The sequence below is a fragment of the Lipophrys pholis genome (assembly GCF_963383615.2).
Source record: "Lipophrys pholis genome assembly, chromosome: 15".
NCBI classification, from domain to species: Eukaryota; Metazoa; Chordata; class Actinopteri; order Blenniiformes; family Blenniidae; genus Lipophrys; species Lipophrys pholis.
Window position 1 is genome coordinate 27733131 of NC_137642.1, and position 26489 is coordinate 27759619.

At 52.5% G+C, this 26489-nt stretch overlaps 3 protein-coding genes across 3 annotated transcripts; 2 read left to right on the forward strand and 1 right to left on the reverse strand.

The window, feature by feature from the left end:
* Positions 1–294: 294 nt before the first annotated feature.
* Positions 295–7348, forward strand: mmrn2a (multimerin 2a; the record flags this gene model as incomplete). The annotated part of the gene is made up of 11 exons (XM_080481171.1): positions 295–428; positions 748–870; positions 1036–1142; positions 1235–1306; positions 1844–2104; positions 3507–4015; positions 4100–4309; positions 4406–4858; positions 5163–5496; positions 5977–6513; positions 6591–7348. The coding sequence occupies 11 exons, from the start codon at positions 295–297 to the stop codon at positions 6986–6988; spliced, it is 3138 nt and encodes a 1045-aa protein (XP_080337297.1). The 3' UTR covers positions 6989–7348.
* A 3721-nt stretch (positions 7349–11069) lies between these two features.
* Positions 11070–22721, forward strand: usp54a (ubiquitin specific peptidase 54a; the record flags this gene model as incomplete). The annotated part of the gene is made up of 20 exons (XM_080482174.1): positions 11070–11264; positions 12007–12099; positions 12345–12479; positions 12628–12741; positions 13095–13177; positions 13526–13628; positions 13726–13872; positions 13946–14095; positions 15168–15336; positions 15495–15674; positions 15814–15948; positions 16391–17000; positions 17121–17449; positions 17529–17648; positions 17935–18070; positions 18386–19113; positions 19201–19289; positions 19378–19482; positions 20899–21145; positions 21476–22721. 20 exons carry the CDS (start codon positions 11070–11072, stop codon positions 22003–22005), a joined length of 4398 nt encoding a protein of 1465 aa, XP_080338300.1. The 3' UTR covers positions 22006–22721.
* Positions 22722–23505: 784 nt separating this feature from the next.
* On the reverse strand, positions 23506–25083 carry prorsd1 (prolyl-tRNA synthetase domain containing 1). The gene is made up of 4 exons (XM_080482175.1): positions 24917–25083; positions 24327–24452; positions 24153–24242; positions 23506–24039 (listed from the first exon to the last, which is right to left on the reverse strand). Exons 1-4 carry the CDS (start codon positions 25001–25003, stop codon positions 23827–23829), a joined length of 516 nt encoding a protein of 171 aa, XP_080338301.1. The 5' UTR covers positions 25004–25083; the 3' UTR covers positions 23506–23826.
* Positions 25084–26489: the final 1406 nt, after the last annotated feature.

Below are 26489 nucleotides of genomic sequence, written 5' to 3' on the forward strand. Positions count from 1 at the left end.
TTCAGGTTCCGTTCCTGATCACAGAACAGTAGAATGTTAAAACATGCGAGGTTCTTCAGCTGGTTCCTTCTGGCTGCAGAACAAAGCAGCTCCTCATCCTCTGGTCAGCCTCTAACAGGAGCTCCGACACTCAGCACTGAAGGTCAGGCCGTGGGCGGCTCGCCACAGGAAATGACATTACGGAAATGACATCACAGGAAATGACATCACAGGAAATTACATCAGGGTCTTCCTGAGTCAAGTTGTCCACTCGTACGAACAAAGGAAGTTCCATGATATTTCTGTGGGACCAGAATGAGCCTGTGGACCGACTTCCTGCTGCACTGCAGGGAGGAACCTGGAACCTTTCCACTGCCCGCACCATTTAGAGTCCCCACACAACAGGACCTGCACCATTTAGAGTCCCCACACAACAGGACCTGCACCATGTAGAGTCCCCACACAACAGGACCTACACCATTTAGAGTCCCCACACAACAGGACCTGCACCATGTAGAGTCCCCACACAACAGGACCTGCACCATTTAGGTTCCCAACAGAACTTCACCTGCTCTCAAAGAAACACAAATCAAGAACAAGAAGAAGTGCACTGAATAGATACGGATGAATAATGGCTGTGTGTGTGTGTGTGTGTGTGTGTGTGTGTGTGTGTGTGTGTGTGTGTGTGTGTGTGTGTGTGTGTGTGTGTGTGTGTGTGTGTGTGTGTGTGTGTGTGTGTGTGTGTGTGTGTGTGTGTGTGTTTTACAGGAACTGGTGTGCGTTTGTGCAGGATCATGTGGTGACCTCGGCGGTGGCGTGTGGAAGAGAATCGTACATCATGAAGTACGAGAGTCCGTGTCCCAGCGGGAAGCCGGACTGTCAACTGGTCATGTGAGTCCTTGTGTCGCCCTCTTGTGGCGGGAACAAGAACTGCAATACAATACAGTGACGTATTTGAAACATTTATCTTTTAGTGTTTTGGTAACGTGTGTGTGTGCGTGTGTGTGTGTGTGTGTGTGTGTGTGTGTGTGTGTGTGTGTGTGTGTGTGTGTACAGGTACAAGCTGTCCATGCGGCCGGTCTACAGACAGAAGAAGACGCTCTCCAGCGTCATGCTGTGGCGCTGCTGTCCGGGACACGGAGGACACAACTGTGACGACACAGGTGGGTCGTTAGGATTAGCGTCATGGTCACCATGGCAACAGCAGCTTTAACACAAACTGTTTCCATTGTGTCTCGTGGTGTTCTGGTTGCAGTCTCCGAGCATCACCTTCCCGCTGAGAGCTCGCCTCTGATTGGACAAGAGAAGACGGCGGCCCGAGGTCCAGGTATCAGAATCCGTCTGGTGTCCACCAGAGGTCAAACCGCAGAGATTAATATCTACAGATACCCTGAACTCTGAACTTTGATCAATGACAGGAAGTAAAGCTCAGATAAACCTCCTCTAATACTCTGATACTTTCTTACTGAGGTACTTTGTTACTTTGTTACTTTGTTCTGCGGTTTGAACAATAAGCGAGCTGAAGTATTTTTACCACGAGTGAAAACGTAGAGAAGTTGGAAAAGAGACTTAGGACCAAACACACACACACACACACACACACACACACACACACCTGACTGACAGGACTTCCTGTGATTGGCCTGATTAAAGCGTCTCAATAACAGGAAAAGATTGTCATAGAATAGAACAGAGCGAGTGTGTGTGTGTGTGTGTGTGTGTATGTGTGTTTGTTGTGGGGGGGGGGGGGGGTTGCCTTATCCTAATTCAGGAAGCCACAAGTCCACTTTGATGTTAATTTATTTCCATGCTTGACACACCTGTGACCTCTGACCTGATGACCCTCTGTCTGCTTCTGTGTCAGAGGGTCAGGCTCGCCTGCAGCTCGGCGAGCAGAATGACGACCATCGTCTTCATCATCTTCGTCATCTTCATCATCATCCACAACAACATCCACAACAACATCCGCAACAACATCCGCAACAACATCCACAACAACATCCGCAACAACATCCACAACAACATCCACAACAACATCCACAACAACCACAAACACGACAATATCCACAACTACAATCACAACACCCGCAGCACCCCCCGCCCCCCCGGCAGCAGCAGGTAGCAGGTGAGTCCACACAGTGAACTTTGTCATTTTGTCTCTGTCGTCAATTTACAAGAAATTGTTGTATTTTCATACAAAAGCCCTGAAAATATCGACCTTTCAAGACAATTCCATGAAGCATCACACCACAAGGAACACCAGCGTGGAGCGTCCGCACACGGAGTATTAATTATGTCGGGTTTTAGCAGTTTGGTTATCAATAATGATTAATACTTATCAGAGATAGTTAATGAGTATTTTATTGTGTTAACGAGGCTTCAGTGCTACATCTTTTAAAACCATTGGATCTGTATTTCTCTCCGTAGTTTTACTGAAGTTACCTGAGTAATTGTGGTAACTTGGATCCAGTAGAGAACCAACTCTTTACTTCCACCACAGAAGTCTTGTACTTTACTTCAGCACTCCGGTATTTTCAGCGGGGGGGGGGGATTAAGCTCACATCCTCAGGAGCAGGACCCCCCGGTGATCCGGGGGGTCTGGGGGTGAAGCTTCTGGGGGTTAGTGTTATGTCAGAGAGTAATGAATGTACGATGACTGTGGGGGGTGGGGGTGGGGGGGGGGGGGGGGGGGGGGGGGTCACAGATACAGTCCAGATTCAAACCTGGAGCTCGGCTGAAGCTCTGCCGCCTCTTTCATCACGCCCGGCTCTCATTAGTCGCGGAGGTCAGAGGTCAGGTTACAGTGAGGCCTCGCTGCCACAGGGTGGGGAAATCAAACGCGCCCCGTCAGCTGGCAGCGTTTCCATCTAATCAGCGTCAGGCTGGTTTACAGAGGCGGACCCCGCCCGCTTCCTGTGTCGCACTAAAAACAAACGTCCATCAGACGCCCAGCTTCTAACGAGCCTTCAAAACATCCAGCCTCGTCCCGACAGACGCTGACCGGGTCAAAGGTCAGGAGGAAGCACAAACACTGTCCTCCAGCAGGACCAGAGTCAGACGACACCGGGTCCAAAACTCCAAACTAATCCCATGGATTTGTTTTCGTTTATAGAAGATATGAATGAATCAGTGTGTCCACGCCACAAATACACAATAACAACTTAAGGTCACAACAACTTCAGTATAAACCATCAGAATCAGAAACCAGATGAAAACCGTCAGTAACCAGTCAAATCTATGGGATTAACAGGTTAATCCCACAGGAAACCTGCTGGAACAAGTCACACATCAAGTCAGAAACCAAATTAAAGCAGTCAGATGTCAATGTAATCCTGTCAGAAACTAGATTAAACCAGTCAGAAACTCTTTTAGGACCATGGAGCCTGTTATTGAATTCCTGTGACAGTCTGGAGTCTGAAGCTGTTTAGAACCTGTGAGGAGAAGAAGTCCTCCAGAACACTGAGACTGGACTGGAGTGGAATCTGGTGAGTGACCCGGAGTCATGCTTCTAAATGTGGTTATCATAGTTCCAGCTGGTGATGCAGTGGATGCCGCTATCGCTGTGGACGCCGCCGCCGCCGCCGCCACCCCCGCCCCCGTCGCCGCCGCTGCCACAGCCACCCCCGCCCCCGCCCCCGCCGCCGCCACAGCCACCCCCGCCCCCGCCGCCGCCATGCATCCTGACCCAGAAGCCCCCCTCGTGGTGGCGCTGGTCATGTCCCAGCTGCAGCCGTTCCTGCAGGGCTTCAACCGCTCGCTGGAGCAGCTGAGCCTCCAGGTGGGCCAGCTGACCCTGGACGTGGCCCAGCTGAAGAGCAGCCCACCGGGGGCGGGGTCTGCCGAGGGGGCGGAGCTCCTGGAGGCCAGACTGGACGAGGTGTCCGAGCACATGAGGACGGTCCACTGGCAGGTGGAGCAGCAGCGGGCCGAGGTGGACAACAGGCTGCACTCCCAGCATGCAATGATGCACTACAACCTGACCAGCTTCAAGACGGACATAGACATGAAGCTGAAGCGCCACCACAAGATGCTGCAGGTCAGAGGGGGCGGAGCCTCAAGGGAGGAAGCTCTCAGGGTTGGTTAGTTCGTCATGTTTCAAAGGACCGCTCTCTGATCCCAGGTCAGCCTGCAGGCCATGAACGCCACGCTGGCTGAGCTGAAGCAGGACCGGGACCGGGACCGGGACTGGGACCGGGACCAGGACCAGGACCAGGACATGCAGAAGGATCACTTGTCACCACCACAACCACTACAGACCCCCTCAGACACGTCTGCTCTCTGGGAGGAGATCGAACGACTCGACAACATGATGGTTAACAACTCTGTGAAGGTACACATGACGGATGGATGATGGATGATGGAAGATGGATGATGGATGATGGATGGATGATGTCACAGCGCCCTCATCAGGCTGGTTGGCCTGCAGGTTGGTGGTCTGCTGGAGGAGGTGGAGATGGTGTCCGGCGGCGTGCAGCAGCTGCGGCGCCACCTGAAGGACGTGGAGAGGCGGGTCAACCAGACGGCGAGACAGAGCCAGGTGCTGTTCATGGAGACGGGCCTGGAGGTGGAGGAAGCCAAGGTGGCGGTCCTGCGGCGGGTGGAGGAGTTGGCGGCCAACCTGAGCCAGCAGGAGCAGCGGCTGCAGGAGATGGACGTGGACGTGGACTACGTCTACACCGCCCTCTACAGGCACAACGCCTCCACGGCCTGCCGCTGCCAGGACCTGAGCGCCACCATGGCCCACCTGGAGAGGGGCGTGGCCAACGTGACCCAGCTGGCCACTGAGAACCGGATGGCCCTGGAGGAGAGCAGTGAGGGAGGGGCGGGGCCATGGGGAGGAGCCAGAGAGTGGGAGGAGCTCCAGCACGGCCTGCAGCAGGTAGGGGGCGCGACAGATACTTTCACGCTGTAGCCTTCAGTGGGCGTGGCTTCACTGTAATGTTTCGACCAATTAGAGGTCAGAAAGGGAAACGACTTTTGTTCTTATTTCATGTGATTTCTTGCATTTAGTAACTAGTTACTCCTTTTTATATTTTCATTATTGTTGTTCAGCTCAGCTTGTTTTAGTGAATCTTGATGTTTTCAAAGAAACTTCCTCTTTAGTTTGGCTTAGCTTTAGTAGAAGTATTCAGACCCCCCTCCACCCCCCCCCCCCCCCCCTCCCCCTCCCCCCAACCCTCCAGGTGAAGGAGTGGAGGTTCTCGGACCAGACCAGGACCCGGAGCCTGGAGGATGAGGTGGGCCAGCTTAGCGCCGCCTCCTCTCTCCTGCAGGAGGCAGACGGACGGCTGGAGGAGCAGATGAAGCTGCTCTCCGCCTCCTTCGCCTCCCTGCTGAAAGACACCATCCGACACACCGAGGTGCTGGAGGTCCTGCTGGGGGAGGAGGTGCTGGAGTTCCTGGACTGGCCCCTCCAGGACCAGGAGGCCCACTCCATCTCCACCGTGAAGGAGCTGCTGGGGCAACTGCAGGAGCAGCTGGAGGGCCACAAGGAGGCGCTGAGAGGAGCACACAGGGGTAGGAAACACACACACACACACACACACACACACACACACACACACACACACACACACACACACACACACACACACACACACACACTTACTTCCAGCCGTTCTAATTCCCTGATAGTGTCCCAACAATTGATTAATTTTCTTTGGGAGGTGTACAAGTGATGAAAAATAAAATGAAGGAGGAAATTATAAAGCTGGACTTCTTCAGCTCTGTCAGCAGATTTCCACAGAACAACAGCGCCGCCTGGTGGCAACGGAGGGAAACTAAACATGAATAAAAAAACACACTGAAATAACTCATGTCAGGGAAATAACCACACAATAATCTGGATGGGGGTCAAAACAAGTGGAATAAAAAGGAGAAAGAGGAAGAGCAGGAAGGAGGAGGGGGAGGAGGGGGAGGAGGAGGAGGAGGAGGAGGATGATATTGCCGTCACGTAAAATTTCTTTATTTCAGACCTCGTTTCTCATTTGTCCTCAGGAGGCCGAGAGGAGGAGCCATCAGCTGACCAGCCATCCCTCACCTCCTCCTCCTCACTCGCAGATGATTGGTTGCCTGGCGGGAGGAGGCAGAGCGTAGGAGGAGTTCCAGTAAGGGAGCATCAGCTGCTGCTCCCACCGGAGGCGCGGCGGGTTGGAGGAGACGGCGGCGACCTGTGGAACCTGGAGAAGACGATGGAGGAGGTGCAGAGTCGCCTGCTCCGCCTGGAGGAGATGCCCTGCTCCTGCCAAAACACCTCCTCCCAGAAGGCGGTGCCCCCCAGTGGCTTGGAGGGCCAACTGCAGGAGGAGGTGACGTGGCTGAAGAGAGGCCTGGAGGAGCACCTCAGGGTCTTCAAGAACGTCTTCAGCAACGCAGACGTGGTGGCAGCAGCCAACCAGCCGCTGGAGCTGGACCAGCTGTGGAGGCTCCTGAGGAGCAGCCGGGGGAGGGTGGAGGGCAAGAAGAGGAGGGCAGGAGGTGGGGAGGCCACTGAGGGAGGGGAGGGACACACCCGGAGCAGGAGGGAGGCCACAGGTGAGTCTGCACATCAAAACAGACACTGACGACCTCCAGGGACTTCCTCTTTACTCTTGATGACTTCTCCCCTGCAGGTGTGTTTAGCCAATCAGGAGGCTCTCTACTGTTTGTGGGCGGAGCTCCTCAGGGCGCCTCCGACGGCGTCCTCCACTTCAAGCCATCTGTGAACCGCGGCCATGCCTACTCAGGAGGCGTCTTCGTGGCTCCGTCTGACGGCGTCTACCTGTTCGTCCTCAGCTTGGACATGAGACAAGGCCCTGCCCACCTTCTCCTGAGGAGGGGCGGGGCCAGGGGCGGGGCCCCAGTGGCTCTGCAGCAGCGGGAGATCAATGAGGCGGGGCCTGTCAGCAGTGTTGCCCTCCTCCCCCTGAGGAAGGGGGAGGAGCTAAGGCTGGATCTGAGGGCGGGGCAGTGGGTGGAGTCAGAGGACAACCTGTTTGTGGGGCTGCTGCTGCACCACCTGACCACCTGAGGGTGCCGAGGACCGGCTGAACCAGGGACCGATCCAACGTGTCCGTGGATTTAAAAAGACATTTCACTTTGTAAATGCTACAGAAAGACAAACTGACCTCACTGCTCTAAGCATTTACTGTCACTGCTGCACACACACACACACACACACACACACACACACACACACACACACACACACACACACACACACACACCAAAATTCTCACAATTTAAAATCTATTTTACCAATGTTTAGGAATTACTGCCTGTGTGAGTACAAAGTAACTATAAAGCACTTGTTTCACTAAAGTAATCTACAGGTAGTTACCTCTGGAACTCATGTGCCCACTTTATCTGTAAAGAAATTAACTGAATTGAAAACACGTGGTGTGTGTGTGTGTGTGTGTGTGTGTGTGTGTGTGTAGCACTGGTATAACGATGTAAAAACAGCTTGTATTTAAATAAAGAGAATTGACTTTATCCAGCTCGTTCTTCCTCCTCTTCCTCTTCTTCTTCACAGCTTCCTGCAGGGCCAGAGTTTTAGAAATACTGAGGTCCACCTCTCATCATTCTCCTGCACATTAGTCACAAAGTAGAGAACAACCTTAAGACCAAAATGTATTCAGAATAGATCCATTTGATTAAAACACAAGTGACTTCTGTGTGAGTATGACATGTATATGTGTGTGTAACAAACCTGTGTTATGATGAATGAAGACTCGTGTCCCAACTGTTATTTGGAGGAGATTTGAATTGAAGTACAATATTTACAGCGAGGTACCTCTGGTATGTTTCACCATCAGCTGCGCTCTTCTTCGTGGACGTCTAGTTTGGCTCCCTTGTGCAGTTGCAGCGCCTCCTGTGGTAACCTGGTGGAACTACTCACATAACCACCCTGTTCCAAAGCATTGTTTTAACATTGTTTTATTAGATACACGTCGGAAAAATACTGAGGTCTCGACCTCGGTGTCCTCGGTGGTAGCTGCAGCCTTGGCTGAACGTGAAGTTGCCATCGTGTTCTGTCAGTGTTTATTCAGCAGAAGTCTGAAGTCAAAAAGTTGAAGAGTCATAGAATCACACCCCTACAGGACATTTACTGTCACCAACTCACCAACCTGTATCAGGGAGTTGTGGGTGAAATCTGTGGGGAGAACGTGCAAACTACAAAAGATCCACAACCGCATCAGAATCACATGGGAGAGAAAATAATTCAATTTGAACACTTATTTATTTGAGAATTGATTCAGCTGGTTGATTGATTTGTAGGTCGCTTGGTCAGTCAGCCTCTTGTGTTGTTCTCTCAGATGTAGGGATCTGTACGTTTGTAGGTTTGTGACTCAAATCGAGAGTCACTGTCCCTTTAAGAGGACAGGTGGAGGAGGAGGAGGTACTGTTTGCGTAGAAACAGGTGTGAGCAGACAGGATGGTGTCACTGTGAGGCATCTGCTGCGGTGTGGAGAGGGAGGTGATGAAGCTGAACGAAGACTGAGGAGCAGGAGGAGCAGGAGGAGGTGCAGCTACTGCAGGTCAGTCTTCGGGGTTTGCAGCTTGTTGGCAAAGAGAAAATACAACCAAAACCTCTATAAATCCCAAATCAAGCTTTGTGCCCGGAATGAAACTGTGTGTGTGTGTGTGTGTGTGTGTGTGTGTGTGTGTGTGTGTGTGTGTGTGTGTGTGTGTGTGTGTGCACCACCATGTGACTGAGTGTAAACAGTGCAGGTGCATAACAGGTGAGGATGATGTCATACAGGAAGATGCAGAGAGAGAGAGAGAGAGGGACAGAGAGAGAGAGAGAGAGAGAGAGGGACAGAGAGAGGGAGAGAGAGACTTATTGCTGCAGTACCTTGTCCTCACTCACATTTCACTGAGCACTTTGTCTCCATCATCATCATCATCATCATCATCATCATCACATTCACATGTTGAGTTTCACAATAAAATTAATTTCAACTTCTGAGTCCAACAGTCATTTCAGTGCTTTTCCAGAGAAATTACTTTTACTACGCAGCATCTTTTGGGGGCTCGATCGCTGACGTCACACTCGCCACACAAACACGCTCACGTGCTCCGCGGCGCACGCGCGTTGCGGGTACTCGCGCCCCGTGCTGCAGGTGGTAGCGCCGCCCCCTATTCCTCCTCCTCCTCCTCCTCCTCCGGCTCCGCTGCTACGACAATACGTCTGCCGCCGTCTCCGCGGTGTCCCGCCGCACAGCTCCCGGTCCCCCCGGTCCCCCCGGTCCCCTCGGTCCCCCCGGTCCCCCCGGTCCCCGGGCCACAGGTGAGCTCCGCTCCGCCGCGTCCATGTTGCCGTTTTTTCTGCCTGCGTGCTGCTGGAGACTCAGCAGCCGTTCACGGTCCTGGTCCCGGTCACACACACACACACACACACACACACACACACACACACACACACACACACACACACACACACACACACACACACACACACACACACACACACACGCAGACGCTCTGCGGTTCGGTTCTGCTCCGCGGGTCGTGCGTGTGGCTGCCGGGCCACGGAGGGTCCGAGCCGGGCTGAAGCGGACCACCGGCGCCGCTTCAGCCCGCATTGTTCTGGGGAAGTTTTGCTGGAAGTGATGTCATGCAGCCCGGAGCCGCGCGCCGACTGGCCGGTTTGAGGGTCCGGGGGTCCAGGGGCTCCGGTCCGGGGGCCTGCTCGTGCTCCGGTTCAGTGACTCGTCACACACCAGACGCCACCGTGGTTTGACGGGATTCACACTCGTGGCGTCTGTTGCTGGTGGTCTCAGCGGGACTGCAGCCCGGACTCAGATACGGTTCTCCTACTGGATCCGGGTCTGGGCTGCACATCCGGTCCGGCCGATCCAAAGAGCGGCTCCGGTATCTTGACCCCGAGCATCAGCTCCGGTCCTCTGACGCCCTCACAGCCGGCACGAGACAGAAACGCGTTAAAGAGGAAGATTTGTGAATGAAGTTCGGTGTGACGATGCAGGAGAGCAGAAACGGTTTGATGAGGAAAGGAGATGAAAGCTTCAGGTGAAGAAACAGGGCTGCTGCTCCTCCTGGAGGAGGTCTGCTGCTGCTCCTCCTGGAGGAGGTCTGCTGCTCCTCCTGGAGGAGGAGGTCTGCTGCTGCTCCTCCTGGAGGGTCTGCTGCTGCTGCTCCTCCTGGAGGAGGAGGTCTGCTGCTGCTCCTCCTGGAGGGTCTGCTGCTGCTCCTCCTGGAGGGTCTGCTGCTGCTCCTCCAGGATGATAACTTCTAGACCAACACATCCATTCAGACGAGATGACAGGTTTCCTGGAGCAGAGCATCATGGGATGGTGTCCCACAGGGATCTGTTCATGACCTCCTGTAGTTCCACTTATTAAAGAAAAGAAAAGAAAAAAATCAATGTCATGTTTCTGACATCACTTTTTATTTTCATGAGACTTTTTTTTAATAACAAGAGGGGGGGGTTACAGCACCACCACCGACACTGAGTCTGTGGATGTCGGAGGCTCTCTGGAGGGTTCACACTGATTTGGTGGAAAACTGATTATGTAACAAAAAGGCTGTTACAGTGGCTTACACACACACACACACACACACACACACACACACACACACACACACACACAGTGGGGATCTTTAATCAGCTCTAATTCTCTGACCTGGCTCGGTGCTGACTGCAGGCTTGTCCAGAGTTTTTTTTATTGATTTTATTTTTTTAATGTGAAGTTTTTTTCTCTGAAGCTTTTTGACTGAAGAATTTATTTTATTTATTTTAAGTCTTTGTCGTGTGTTTGAAGTCATTTCTTTAGAATTTTTTTTGGGGGGGGCGTTTGTGTTCATTTGTCTCTGTCTTGTCCTCTTGTGTTATTAAAAAGTAGATTTTAAGATTCCTTGGAGCGTTGGTGGCCTCTCTGTTCATCGTCATCGTTGTGTTTCGGCGTCTAGGACAGAAAAGTCTTCGTTGGATTCTGGATGGACTTTTCCTCTTCATCCAGCCGGAGCCCATCTCTGGGTTTTCTTCATCTCTTTCCTCCTGCCCTCGTCCAGCCCTGGAGATGGATCGGTCTCCGTGGAGACGGACCACAGGAAGCTGAGCATCGCAGGAAGTGAGCGCCAGGCGGAAGGATATGTCGTGGAAGAGGAACTACTTTGCATCAAACGGTGGAGGAAGCAGCAGAGGGGGAGGAGGAGGAGGAGGAGGAGGAGGAGGAGGGGGGATGCCCGGTATCCTGACCCCTCGCACCATGACCTCCATCGCCCCCAGTAAAGGTCTGAGCAACGAGCCGGGGCAGAACAGCTGCTTTCTCAACAGCGCCCTGCAGGTACCTGAACGCACCGCTGACCTTTCACCTCTTTATGCACTAACACCTCCTGCAGGTATTTTGTACTCTAACTGGGGGGGGGGGGGGGGGGGGGGGGGTAGGTAGGTGGGTGGAGGGGATGGAGGCTGTAATTTGGAGATTCAGACTGAGTTGAGTCGGTACTGCTGCAGCTTAAACACTCATTACAGAGTTTAACTGAAGCCCACACACACACTGAGCCAGCAGTATATACACAGACACACCTGACGTCACCCCCCCACTCTGTGGGGTGTGTGTGTGTGTGTGTGTGTGTGTGTGTGTGTGTGTGTGTGTGTGTCCTGCACCCTGCATGCTGCAGGACCATATTGCTGTTGGTGGGGGGGCAGGATGGAGAAAACAAACACCCAAAGTGCTGACACTGCAGAGTGAGGACACATACACACTGAGCCAACAGTACACATACACACACACACAGTGGCTAAGCTCAACTGTGATTGGTTGATTGTTTCCTGTTTCTGGATCCTAATTCAGTTAGATATCTTCATTTTATTGACTTGTTGCAGAATCTTCTAGGTCTTCTTCTGCAGAATCTTCTAGATCTTTTTGTGCAGAATCTTCTGGATCTTCTTGTGCAGAATCTTCTAGATCTTTTTGTGCAGAATCTTCTAGATCTTTTTGTGCAGAATCTTCTGGGTCTTCTTCTGCAGAATCTGCTAGAGCTCCAGCTTCACTCTCCGTCTCTCTTCTCCTCACTGTGTTTCAGGTTCTGTGGCACCTCGACATCTTCCGTCGCAGCTTCCGTCAGCTCAGCACTCACAGGTGTATGGAGGACTCCTGCATCTTCTGCGCCCTGAAGGTGAGGACCTGGACCTGGACTCTGCTCTCAGTCTGGACCTCACTGGGTCCCGTCCTCGGGCCTCGGGCCTTCGGTCTTTGGTTCTTCATATCTGCTCTCTGACCTTTGACCTCTGGTTTTTGGTTGTGGCATTTGGCTCCTTTTTTCTGACCCCTGACCTCTGAGTCTTCTGGTGACTGATATGTATCCTGCAGTGACCTCAGGTGTCTGACCCCTGACCTCTGACCTCTGTCCTCTGTCGTCAGAGTATCTTCGCTCAGTTTCAGTACAGCAGCGACACGGTGCTGCCGTCCGACATCCTGCGCAGTGCGCTGGCTAAAACCTTCCAGGACGAGCAGCGTTTCCAGCTCGGCATCATGGATGACGCCGCCGAATGCTTCGTAAGAACCCCCGTACAACAGGAAGTGATGTCACAGGAGCGCATCCAGGTGCTCAGATGTGTGTGTGTGTGTGTGTGTGTGTGTGTGTGTGTGTGTGTGTGTGTGTGTGTGTGTGTGTGTGTGTGTGTGTGTGTGTGTGTGTGTGTAGGAGAACATCCTGATGAGGATTCACTTCCACATCGCAGACGAGAGTAAAGAGGACGTCTGCACCGCTCGACACTGCATCCCTCACCAGAAGTTCGCCATGACGCTGTTTGAACAGGTCGGCAACTTGAACCCGGCGGCCAACAGCAACCAGCTAGTGGAAGCAACTAGTGGAAGCAACTAGTGGAAGCAACTAGTGGAAGCATGCAAACAAACTCAAACGACACAAACTGTGACTCCTACAACACTGACGACCACGATAGGAACCCCGTGACGACGCACACCTGAACAACTTCAAGCCACAGACATTATGAAGAATCATTTCATGACCTGAGGCCATATTGAGATGTAATGATGGACATTGTGTGTCTGAACTTTTACCGGGCAGACAGTGTGTTCTAATGGACCTGCTGTGTGTGTGTGTGTGTGTGTGTGTGTGTGTGTGTGTATATGTGTGTGTGTGTTTCTCAGTGTGTGTGCAGCAACTGTGGAGCATCCTCGGACCCTCTGCCCTTCATTCAGATGGTTCATTACATCTCCACCACTTCCTTGTGGTAAGTGTGTGTGTGTGTGTGTGTGTCACATCTCAGATGAGGTAAGTTCAGGCCACGCCCCCTCGCCCTGCTGTAGCTAGGTAACGCTCCTGAGTCACCATGACAACCAGCTAATAACTTTCTTCATTGAGACGTCTAAAGACACACACACACACACACACACACGTATCCTCCGTACGTCAGTGATCCTGAGCCGAGAATCATCTTTGAAGTTTGGTTCTGGAGCATTTTACCGTGGTTGCCATAGTGACACCAGACTCATTGACCACATTAGTTTATATGGTGCTGAAATGAGTTGACATGACTCCTCCTGCTCCTCCTCCTGCTCCTCCTCCTGCTGCTCCTCAGTAACCAGGCAGTGAAGATGCTGGAGTCCAGGGAGAAGGCCACACCCAGCATGTTTGGAGAGCTGCTGAGAAACGCCAGCATGGGTGATCTGAGAAACTGTCCAGTGAGCTCCTCACCACACACACACACATATACACACTCACACACACACACACACACACACACACACACACACTGACTGGCTCCCTCCTCCTCCTCAGAGTCAGTGTGGGCAGCAGCTCCGGATGGCTCGGGTCCTCCTCAACAGTCCAGAGATCGTCACCATCGGTCTGGTCTGGGACTCGGACCACTCGGACCTGGCGGAGGACGTGATCCACACTCTGGGAACCTGCCTGAGGCTGGGAGATGTATGGAGGGGGGGAGGGGCTGGACCTGGATCTGGCTGAGTGTGTGCACGCTAACCTGTGTGTGTGCGTGTAGCTGTTCTACAGGGTGACGGAGGAGAAGGCTCGGCACTCGGAGCTCTACCTGGTGGGGATGGTGTGTTACTACGGGAAACATTACTCCACCTTCTTCTTCCAAACCAAGATCAGACGGTGGATGTACTTCGATGACGCTCATGTCAAAGAGGTAGGACACCCGGTTTGATTCCCCGACACCCACACCGGTCCCATCCTCAGGTTTGCAGTTTAGTACCTGTTGAAGACCTGAATGAAGTCTCGGAGTCAGAACTCATCCGGATCAGACCTGCATGAAGTCTCTCTCTCTCTCTCTCTCTCTCTCGCTCTCTCTCTCTCTCTCTCAGGCGACAGCGCCCCCAAACCAGCAGATGGTGTAACTGCATGACATTTTCCTTGTCTCTCTCTCGCTCTCTCTCTCTCTCTCTCTCTCTCTCTCTCTCTCCCCCCACCCCCCCCCCCCCCTCCCCCGGTTGTAAAAACAGAGGATTTCCCTCCATTGTTTTCACGCTGGCAGTGGGACAGATTTCAGATGGAGGGTGTGTTCTGGACACATTCGTCCTCCACAGAGCAGCCAACACTTTTTGTCCACATTGTTCATTCTTTCTTCCTCTAAAACAAATGCACACATTTTTTTCCCCTGTGCTTACACACACACACACACACACACACACACACACACACACACACACACACACACTGGGTTTGTGTGGTGGATTGTCAGCAGTGAGGCTGGTAACGTGACGGACGGCACAAAGCAGGATCAACTGTTTTGCTGCACTTCATCGGCCTCTGCAGACCTTTTTTTTTATCTCTTGTGCTTTGAGACCGCCACCGCCTGCTGAGCTCAGGCGTCACCGCCGACGGCCATCATTCAGGTAAAGCCTGGAAACTACGCGAGATGTGCCAATAGTTTCACTTCTGTGTGGTCGGAAACTTTGAACTATGTCCTGAGCTGGATGGCTCCAGGTGGAGTCGCGCTCCCTCTGTAGTCGGTCGGTGGCTTTGCACCTCATGTTGATCCACTGATCCGTCCGGTGGACTCTGGATCGGGTCAGACGTCCTGCTACGCTGCCACAAGGCTTTATAGATAGCAGTAAGTTTCACTGAAGACCTCGACATCAACAATAACGTTCAGCTCATAAACAAACAGGTGCGGCGTCAACGTGCTGGCCGCTTCCCTCCAGGTTTGTCACGCCGGTTCTTTTCCTTCCTGTCGGTGACGTCCTGTGGTTCTCCTGCAGATCGGTCCAAAGTGGAAGGACGTGGTCTCGCGCTGCATCAAAGGCCACTACCAGCCGCTGCTGCTGCTGTACGCCGACCCGCGGGGGACGCCGGTGTCGGCGCAGGACCTGCCGCCGCCCCTCGACCTGCGCCACCTCCACAAGGCGTGCTACGACAGCGAAGACTCGGGTAACTACAACACAGCTAGGAGTCGTAGTAGTAGCACAGCAGCAAGCACACAGGTTAGTAAACCTCCACCCTGGACCTGCAGACGGGAGGAGCTGTTGCAGCTGTTGTTGCAGCTCTGTGTTTCACCTCTGTCCTCCGACCCCCTGACCCCCCCCCAGGCCGGGAGCCGTCCATCTCCAGCGACACTCGCACCGACTCGTCAACGGAGAGCTGCTCGCACCGACAGCCCTCCCTCTCCCACCATGAGTCCCTGGTCAGTCACTACGCCGACTCCCAGGGAGCCGTCGTCTGCCTCCGGCCCCCCGATGGCGCCCCGCCCCGCTGCCTGGATATTGTAGGTGGGTGTCAGCCGGAGATTAGGACCCCCCCCCCCCCCGGGAGGAGGGTCGGCCCCGAGGTCCAATCAGGGTCCACTCGTTCGTTCATTCTTCTTCTTTTGTTCTCATTATCATTTGATTTGGTGTCATCGTCATAAAGGCAACGCGGCGGACAGCGAGCAGAACCAATATCTGACAAAGGGAGGCGGGGCCAAGGACAGGAGGTGGAGCTCAAGCCGCCCCCGGCGATCCAAATCCAACAGTGAAGCTCCGTCAGCCGGGTACCACAGCGAGGGTAGGCGGAGCCAAGGGCCAATCAGGGGTGGTGACAGTTAGAAGAACCAATCGGGGCAGAGATCACTTATTTGAATCTGTCATTTGTTATTTAAACGAAGATCCTCTGAAATATTTCCTGTTTTAGATGAAAACAAACATCATAAGGTAAATTTTTAGTGAATTATTTGTTATTGTTGGATGATAGTGGACCGAGACAGGAACCCTGAGGTACTCCACACTTCGTGTTTATTTGAGGATGATAAGAAAAACTATTTTCATTCATAAGTTCTTTTGTTCTTTTCATCTTAATTCATTATTCATCTTTTAACATTTATCTTCTCATGTCCTGTTCCCCTCGGTTGACCTTCATATTCTCTTTGTCCTCCTTCTGGTCCTCCTACTGCTTCACCCTCTTCTGGTCCTCCTACTGCTTCACCCTCTTCTGGTCCTCCTCCTGCCAGGAGAGACACTGAAGGAGCAGCAGGCCCCTCGTCACCTCCCCAATACTTCATCCTCCTCGTCCACAAGCTGCCTGAGAGATTTTAAGGAGACCATGCAGCACCTCCTCCACAGCCGCCCCCTCTCCTCGTCCTCCTCCTCCTCCTCCTCTCTGCCAGCCGCCGTCCTCTCCTCTGAGCTCTCCTCCATCAGGCACCTCCTCCACCCTGCCAATCCTGCTCCTCCCCGCTCATTCTCACCCGCCGACTGGGAAGCGGACAGCAGCAGCAGCGAGTCCCGGTACAGCTCCTCGGGAAGGTGTCGGCCCACGTGGAGGCCCCGGAGGGAGGCGCTCAACATCGACAGTATCTTCACCCGCGAGAGGAGGCGCCAGGCAGGGTACAGCCCCCTGGGAGCCCCCCCGCCCGAACACGGGGGAGCCGCACAGGAGGAGGAGGACACGTCGGCCGGGCCCAGGGGCTTCCAGACGCTCCACATCGCCCCCTGCAGGAGGGACGGAGCAGAGACCGGGCCTCCTGCTGCTCCTCCTCAGCTCATTCAGAGGATGGAGAGCGGCTATGAGAGCAGTGAGAGGAACAGCAGCAGCCCCGTCAGCATGGAGGCAGGAGACAGGTGAGTCACCACCGTCATCATCATCATCATCATGGCCCCTCCCCCTGATGATGTCATCATTAGCTAGATGAGTCGATTTAGCGGAGACAAACAGAATGACGCTCACCTGTCTGTCCTCAGGGACAGGCCTGTGAAGAAGCCTTCCTCCTCCTCCTCCTCCTCCTCGGGGCCTTCTTGGAGGAGCGGCGCTCCGCTGCAGGAGCACAGCTCGTCCAGCAGGGGGAGCCCGAGTGAGTTCACACCTGAGACACCTGTCCTGCTGCAGCGTCCACCTTGTCCTGGTGCGCCCCCTGCAGGCCGCAGCGAGCTGGACGAGCTGCAGGAGGAGGTGCTTAGGAGAGCCAGGGAGGAGGAGCAGCAGAGGAGGCAGGAGAAGGAGGAGGAGGAGGCGCTGGGCTTCAACCCCAGACCCAGCAAGTACCTGGACCTGGATCAGCTGCAGATCCAGGGTACAAACACACAAACACACACACACACACAGAATCGCAGATACACACACACAAACATCTAATGTGTGTGTAACTGCAGGTAAAAGTGACAGCTTTGAGCGCTGTGTGTCGGAGGCGGAGCTTCTTCTCGACCAGTCGGTGCGTCTGGAGCAAGTGGGCGAGGTCGCTGCAGCGCTGTCTGCCGTCAACGACGCCGTCTGTGAGCTCCTCTCTCTCACACACACACACACACACACACACACACGCAGACACACACACACACACACACACGCAGACACACACACACACAGGTTCAGACTCGGACTAGAAAAATAAAAAACACCGCCTGCTTTCAGTTTTTTTATGTTTTTTTTGTATGTTAATTCATCATTTCATCCTCCCTCAGACCCCACCCTCCCTCCTCTGACATGAATCCATCTTTTCTGTTTCCCTCATGTCGTCCATTTTTCTTTCTGTTCTGTATTTTCTTTTGACATGTGACGCAGTCAAACTGCGTCCGGTGGCGGCTGGGGGCGGAGCTCGTAATCACAGCCGGCTGCAGCGCTGCATGAGGAGGGCCTGCAGCCTGCAGCAGCGCATGCAGCTGCAGCAGGAGGGCCGACAGCTCCAGGAACAGCCCAGGTAAAACTGTCAGCCAATCAGATGCCACGCCATCGTCCACGCTGTCTGACAGGAAGTAGATCCCAGCCTTCAAGGGCCTGTGGACGTTTCTTAGTGGAGAACTGACACGAGCAGCTGGCAGCAACCAATCAGAAACATCCTCATGGACATAAGACAGAGACAGTCAGCCAATTAGCTGCTGTCTCTAGTTTCCATGGTGATTCAGAGTGAGACAAACTCTGTGTCTCTGCTGTGTTTTATAAAGTAGGCCTGTGTCTCTCTCCCCTCTGTCTCTCTCCCCTCTCCCTCTCCCTCTGTCTCTCTCCCCCCCTCCAGTGAGACGCCTCTCTCGCTCGGACTACTTCTGATGGACCAATCGCCTTCCAGTGAGGACCGGCAGGCCCCGCCTCCCACCACCTGTGTGGTTAAGCCCCTCCCTCTTTCTGTCCCCGCCTCTTGTCCCCCCTCAGGTTCACCCGGGGAGGATGACAGGGACCCCTGCTTTCATGTTGGGAAACCCCTCCCTGCCCGGGGAGTCCTGGCTCCGCCCCCTCCACCTGAGGAGGCCGACAGGTCCTCCCATCAGAGTGTTTCAGCACAAGCTCCACCCCTACACTCTTGGACCCCCTCGCCTGTCAGCGACAGGGGTCGGGTGATGACGGGGGCTGAGTCTTTTCAAAAGAAAGACAACCAAGACCCGCCCCCTCCTACACTTCCCACCAGGAACTGGTCCTGCCTACAGCTGGACCAATCAGACACCGTGGATTCTGCACCAATCAGCTCAGGCTGCCAGTCTCCTCAAGACTCCGCCCCTCGCAACCGGCCCCCACCGGGGGATCACAGAGCCCTGCCCCCACCAGGAGACCACAGGGCCCCGCCCCCCGTGCAGCGCTGGGCGGAGAACGTCAGCCGGTACTACGCTTCCCAGAATGCACCAGGAAGTGGAGCGGAGCCCGGCGAGGAGCTGTCGGAGCTGGACTCACTGTACCAGGCCAGCCTGCGGGCTCCCAGCATGCACCGGGGCAGCCCAGGGAGGATTCCTCAGCCCGCCAGCAGCAAGACGGGTAAAAACTGTCGAGAGTTCGAAACCTCCAGAAACACAACAACACACTCAGTGTGTGTGTGTGTGTGTCTGTGTGTGTGTGTTTCAGGTGTGAGGAGATCGTTCTCTGGTTCTGGACGATCTAAAACTCCGACCGCTGAATTGGAGAAGTTTGTTTTCCGGAGTTCGACTCTGCAGGTTTGTTTCCTTTTTTTCTTTTCTTCTGCTCAAAGTCGTAAAGCGAGAAAAGACGTTGGACTCAGGAGAACCTTGTTCTCCTCTGAAGCCGCCCGGCGACGACGAGAGCTACAGCGCCGAGAACCTGCGACGCCTGGCGCGCAGCCTCAGCGTGACGGCGGGGCCTCCGGACGGCCTCGCTCCCCGGAGCCACGTGAGTCAGAGAGCGTCGGCTCGCTTTCCTTCTTTCAAGTTCACAACATTTGGGGAGGAAAAAAATAATAATAAAAAAAAAAAAAATGTTTTAATTCGGGATAAAATTCTTTTAAGGATTCAGTTTTTTTATAGAAAGTATTATTTACACTGAAAGTTTTTGAAAGAAGGAAAGAACATAAATGAAAAAGGTGAGAAACTGAAAAAAGAAGATATCCAGTTCCTGTTTCCCCGACATTTCAAGTTAAAACATAATTTTTGCATTTTCGTTTCCGAAACATTTTGTGTTCATACAGCAACGTTTTGAAAATGATTTATGTTTCCACGAAAATGTCAAACACTGAAAACGATGTAGTTTCGATGTTGGGCCACTCGTGGGTGCTGTTGTTAGTTTTAGTAATGAAAGCACACACACACACACACACACACACACACACACACACACACACACACACACACACGGAGAACAATGAGCTCGGAACATCAACTTTGGTAGAACACGGAAATTCTAGTGGACAGACCACCAGGTTAGATTGTTATCAGACTGTCAAAATAAAACTACCAAGTTAGATTGTTATCAGACTGTCAAAAATAAAACTAACAAGTTAGATTGTTATCAGACTGTCAAAATAAAACTACCAAGTTAGATTGTTATCACGGGACTGTCAAAATAAAACTACCAAGTTAGATTGTTATCAGACTGTCAAAATAAAACTACCAAGTTAGCTTGTTATCACGGGACACTGTCAAAATAAAACTACCAAGTTGGATTGTTATCAATGGACTGTCAAAATAAAACTACCAGGTCCAGGAGAATATGTACTGGGAGTCCTGACATCATGGAGGAAACTTTGTTCTGATTGGCTCTACTGAGCGTGTGCAGAAGAACTAGTTCTTACGGCCGTGTTGCAGTGTTTCCATGGCGACGGGGTTGGAGCGTTTTCAAAAATGTCCACCTTGGGAGCCATTGTCACAAAGTTGTGTTTTCAGTGCCTCCGATCACAGTTGTCGTGAAAATGGAAAAGCAAAACGCTATAAACATTTTGCATGTCAATTGAGCCTCAAACTGAGGCCCCGCCCACACCACAACGCCGCTTCACGTAACCATGGTTTTTGGCCGATATTAGCATAAAACCATGATGTCATCGCCCCGCCTCTCCACCTAAAACCCCGCCTCCCTTTCGGTGACGTCACTGAGCAACAACAACATGGCGGACGACCCGCTCGTCGTCTTCTGTTTGTGGTGTGTTACTGTGGCAGCGTTACAGTGCCACCTGAAGGCCTGGCAGATGAACTACATGGTGTTCAGGAGTCTTCATGGTGTCTCGGACGCGACTCTCATTCACTTATTTTTAGTGTTTCCATGTTTTGATCTTCATTTCCTCTTTTCACCTCCTCATTGACCTCCTCCCTGAAGGAGCCATCGGCCTCCAGACACACCCACCTCCCCTCCTCCTCCTCCTCCTCTCTGCTCCTCCGCCGCCCCAGCACCTCCTCCATGCTCCTCCCCTCCTCCTCCACAGCAGATCATGCCTCCCTCCACCCCCGACACCTCAACCACTCCGCTCCTGCTCCACCTCCTCCACAGCACCTCCCCCACTCGCAGACATCACGACCCGCCTCCTCCTCCTCCTCCTGCTCCTCCTCCTCTTGGAGACGCTCAGGTAACTTGCCAGCCCTGCACCTCCACACCTCCTCTCTGCTCATGCAGGCCATTTGAAGTGTCACGTCATTCATGTGTTCATTTTATTTCAAGTCATTCATTCAAATACTGCTGAGTCACAAAATGCTGAGTCAGGTGTCTGAGGGGAACCGGAGCAGCAGCCTGCCTCTCAGCTGGGATTAGAATAGATTAGATTAGAAGAAAGATTTTGCTTCAGACGTATTTCTGATTCTCTTTTTTTCTCCCTGATTCTGGTTCTTCCTCTGGTCCTGGTCCTGGTTCTGGTCCTGATTATCTCCTGGTCCTGGTCCTCCCCCTGGTCCTCCTCCAGGACCTGGACCTGGTCTCCAGCAGCAGGTCTTGGGGTCTGACAGGAGTCAGATTCTGAGTTACGGCACGTTACCTCGAGCTCCTCGCCGAGCCCCGCCTCCTCCCTCCTCCTACTCCTGCTCCTACTCCTCCTCCCTCCCCAGACCCAGACCAGGATCAGGTCCTACTCCTCCATCAGGTCCTCAGCCGGCGGTCTACGCCACCCTGACGCTTCCTTGCCGCTCCGCTGCCAAGTCTCGCGGCGGCGGTGGCCGCCAGCAGCCTGTCAGGGTGCCGGGCGACGCCCCACCCACCCAGCCACTGCGCCTCGACATTCCTCCAGAGGGCGACTGGCGCCAAGACTCCCGGACCCCCCGGGGCCCCTGCTGGGACCCCTGGCTCGCTCGCCACCATCAGTCCCTGCGGACCAGCTCCCAGAATCCCCCGAGGCGCAGGCCGCTCTGCTCGCTGTGCCAGCAGCTCCTGGCGCCGCCGCACCCCTTCTGCCCGTCCTGCGGTGCCCCTGTGACTCGCGGTCACCCGGCCAGCTGATTGGACGCCATCAACCTGGCCCCACCCCCTGTGGCGGATCACCAGCTGCATTAAAGTACTGAGACCTGTCGTGAAGAAAGAGGACGAAGACGAAGAGGAGCCGACCAATCACAGACGGTCTGTGGACAGTGAAGCAGCCAATCAGAGCTCGCCGTGCGTTCAGGCGCAGAAGAAACTAGTTTTTTGTTTGTTTGATTTGCCGTAAAGCCGTAAAACTATAATTTTAGGTTCTTAATGCTAAGTCATGCTTCATGCTTTTATCTGCTCCACTCAAACATGAAGATCTTCACTGATCAACTCTTCAAATCATTCAGGAACATTATTTTTCTCAAACTGTGTAAAAGCTGAGTCCGTTTACGAGGGAAGCGTTACTATGGTTACCATGGGGGGGGGGGGTCAGAGGTGTTACTGCCATGTTTTTGCTGAGTCATGATTCAGGAAGCCCTCATAGGAAACGAACATGACTCAGCAGAAACAAAGATCTGCAGGAAGCTCCTCCTCCTCCTGGGTTGTAGCTGTTGGCTCACGTTAGCCTGTGTTGTTAGCAGGAATTGTGGCGCCGCCGCTAAGATGTTCTTTCTTTAGAAGTTTTGATGATAGAAATTTCTACATTTTTGTTCCTGCTGGTTTTTCTTCTCTTTTGTTTCATCTATTTTTGATGCTTATTTTTCTACACAGTAGAACGAACGGAGATTAAAGAGTCTAGAAAGGTTCAACGTCTCGAGTTCTTCCTCTGTCCACACGTCAACGTTTCAGCGCCTTCAAGAAGCAGCTGAAACACCGAACAGTTTTAAATCCAGAACGACAGAAGCAAAGAGGTTCTCTGAACAGAACCCTTCCCCATATTAACGTGAAGACATTCGGTTGGTTCTACCGTAGAGCTCACCTCTGAGTTCCTGGTTTATCTTCAGAGGTCCAATAGAATCAGGTTTGGACTGTAGTGAAGCTGCTGCTCGTCTACGACCAAATCGACTTGAGCAGAGCTAATGCTAATGCTAAGACAGCTGCTTTCCATTGATCCCGAGGGAACTAAAGTCAATACTGACGGATTATTGCCTTGAATTTGGTCGCAGCTCGTCTTGTGAATTTCTTCGCAGGCGTCGTAAAGCCAGTTAAAGTGAATGAAACGTGATCAGGAAGTGATCTGACACCAGAGGACAAACTGCTGATTGTATCAGAAGTGAGATTAAAATAACAAAAGGCCCCGGGAATGTTTTCAGTGCGAGAACTCGTCATAGCAGAGTGTGTGTTTGTGTGTGTGTGTGTGTGTGTCACTAATGAGTGTGTGAGTAAAATTAGCAAATGAATGAAAGCGTTATTTGGAGTTCAGTTAACATGAACGGTTGCTCCTCTGCGCCTCCTCCTTCAGGCACGTCAGCGACTCCTGGTGGAGCTCGTGATTTCCTGCAGTTCAGTTGAGCTTTTTTTTCTCTCCGCTGGGTGAGTCCGCCATCTACAGGCAGTCTGTGGGACTGCACAACATAAAAGACCAGAGAGTTTAATTTCAAATGGCAAAAGGGGAAAAAAGTTTCAAACTTTTATTTTGAAAAGACTTCCCTTTTTTTCTTTATTAAGTATTTCTTAAACTTCCTCCTGACGGTCACAATAAGCGATATTGAAAGTTCACTTCCTGCCACTGAATAGTTATTTCAAATTAAAAGCAGCCTGCTCTGGAAATTCGTTAATTTTGTAATCCCCCAAAAAAAGATTTAACAAAATAAATAGTTTGTTCCTCGAATATTAAAACACATTGTGATGGGGGGAACCCCAGAGGGTCCTGAACCACAAGTCCAGCTCCAGGTCCCAGACCCAGGCCAGGTCCTAGTCGAAGCGGTGCAGGGTAGGCGAGTGTCCGGTCTCCTGCAGGAAGCGCAGGAGGTCAGGTGGTCTCAGCCCCATGGTGGCGCTGTTGGTCATCGGGTGGAAGAAGACCATGTGGTGCCCCCCCTCCAGCAGGTCCTGATCCAGAACCAGAGTCACACTGTGATCCTGATCGAAAAGCAGAGCCAGGGCGGTCGCACAGCCCTGACCCACCTACACACACACACACACAATGAGTTATATACACAACCTGGAGAACACACACACACACACACACACACAGACAGACAAACACACAAACACACGGGTCTCAGGTGAACTTTGACCTTGAGTTTCTCCAACATGGTGGCCTCGTCGGCAAATCGCAGGTTTCCGCTGCCGATGCCCAGTTTCTTAGCGAGATCATTGAGGTTCACCTGCACACACATACACACCAAGGAGGGGTCAGGTGATGTCAGTCACACACACATCGGGGCGGGGTCAGGTGTGTGTGATGTCACCTCTCGGTCGTGGCGAGCCGACAGCAGCCACAGGCTCTTCTTCTTCTTGTCCTTCAGAAACAGATTCTTGGTGACCACACCTTGCACCTCCTCCAGGTGAGGCATCATCTCCTCCACCGTGAACACCTGAGAGACGCACGCGCACACGGCGCCCCCTGCAGGTTAGAGCCGTCTTACACAAGCTGCAGAAAAAAAGTTGAGCTTCTACCACCAGACTCAGTTTACAAAACAGTCGTTTTTCAATTCCAAATGATTCCGCGCAGAAAAACAGGACGGCCTATAGATAAATTCAAATTAAACTACCTTAAATCAACCTGGAGGAGCAATCGGCTCACTTGAATCACGTTAAATTTCTTGAAATTATAACTTTGAAGCAGGTCCACGTGTCGTTGAGAAGTGTAACTCTGCAGAATTTAAAACAATGTCAAGTTGAAATGATGGAGGAGGACAAAGCTGGAGCCGGACAGAAGAGAGAATCGTCCATATTCAGGATCTGTGTTTAGATCAGTGCTGATGAGTTTCGCTCCTTCACAGTATAAACAGAATCTTTAAATCAGATGAAAAGTGAAGGCGCTTCGGTTCAGCTTTACCGGCGGATGCTCCACGCAGCTCGTCTCGATGTTCAGAGTCTCCAGGAACTTTTCCAGCTCAACTCGGAGCTCCGCGGACGCGGACATGGCCACTACCGGTACCGGTACCGGTGACAGGAGCAGCAGCAAGGAGAAGAACAGCAGTCTTCTTCGGACTTTTTCATGGAGCTGCCCTTGCTCGGCTGCGCCCCCCTGTGGTACTCCTGCAGGCTGCCGTCTGAGTTCAGAAGGTTTTTCTTTTTAATCTCTGATCAAAAAAAAACTAACAAAAAAACCATCTCACAGGTGACGAAAGTACTCAGATTATATACTGTAGTACAAGGTTTACTTCAATGTACTCAAGTACAAGAGTAACTGAAGCAAAAGTTGTTATAACAATCATCATGGGGTGAAACGGAAGTGTCTTTTATTTGGATCATCTTCCAGTTCAGATCCTCTACCTGAAGAGTTCGAGTGTGTGTGTGTGTGTGTGTGTGTGTGTGTGTGTGTGTGTGTGTGTGTGTGTGTGTGTGTGTGTGTGTGTGTGTGTGTGTGTGTGTGTGGGGGGGGGGGGGTCTCCATGACAACACCAGGACGTCTTTATGTCCTTAATTCTTCTATTATCCAGACGTCTTCAGGTAGACCAGACGGGGTGATGAGTTTGGTCCGAGTTTCTCTGAGCTCTCTGATTGGTCCGTTCCTCTGATCTGTTCACTCCTTCGTGTGTGTCGCCATGTAACCACGGCGGCGGCGGCGGTGAAGGACGCTGCGTTTGCGTCCTACTTCCACCTGAATGAGACCAGTCATCAAATGTTCTTCCATAATGGAGGACGAGTTATTTAACCGCCGTGACCCACTTTCCCTCCAGAACGCCGCCGCCGCCAGCGAGCTTTTAGCTGATGAAGGTTATGAAACCTGGAGATTTGGGTCGAAGCAGCATCAGCTGATGAGTCTGCAGACCTTCTCTTAGTCTGACCGGAATGTCCTGGACCGGACCGTCTTGGACCGGACCGTCCTGGACCAGACCGTCCTGGACCAGACCGCCCTGGACCAGACCGTCCTGGACCGTCCTGGACCAGACCGTCCTGGTTTCTGAGAAAGTTTCAATGTTCAGATGTTTTAACAAAACTTCTCCTGAAGTGTCTCCAGATGTTTCCAGATGTTTCCACTGAGTTCGTCAGACGTTTTTCTCTGAAGTTGTTGTCAAAGTCTTAAATAAGATCAGTCTGTTCTCCAGCTGGTTGGAGCTCTACAGATGTTCCCCAGCTGCAGCTCCTGGTGATGGAGGAAGATGCTCTAAAATGCTCTATAATCTGGTGCTCGAGGAGGAAGATGCTCTATAATCTGATGCTCGAGGAGAAATATGCTCTATAATCTGATACTTGAGGGGGAGATGCTCTATAATCTGATGCTTGCGGAGGAAGATGCTCTATAATCTGATGCTGGGGAGGAATGTGCTCTATAATCTGATGCTTGAGGAGGAAGATGCTCTATAATCTGGTGCTCGGGGAGGAAGATGCTCTATAATCTGATGCTTGAGGAGGAAGATGCTCTATAATCTGGTGCTCGAGGAGGAAGATGCTCTATAATATGA

What these genes read in the sequence shown, in the direction of transcription:
- prorsd1 (XM_080482175.1), bottom strand. Translation starts at nt 25,003, where the DNA reads ATGTCCGCGTCCGCGGAGCTCCGAGTTGAGCTGGAAAAGTTCCTGGAG. An exon ending in GCTGCGTGGAGCATCCGCCG is followed by an intron (nt 24,453 to 24,916) that starts GTAAAGCTGAAC and finishes TGCGTCTCTCAG; the next exon opens with GTGTTCACGGTGGAGGAGAT. An exon ending in CCATGTTGGAGAAACTCAAG is followed by an intron (nt 24,040 to 24,152) that starts GTCAAAGTTCAC and finishes GTGTGTGTGTAG; the next exon opens with GTGGGTCAGGGCTGTGCGAC.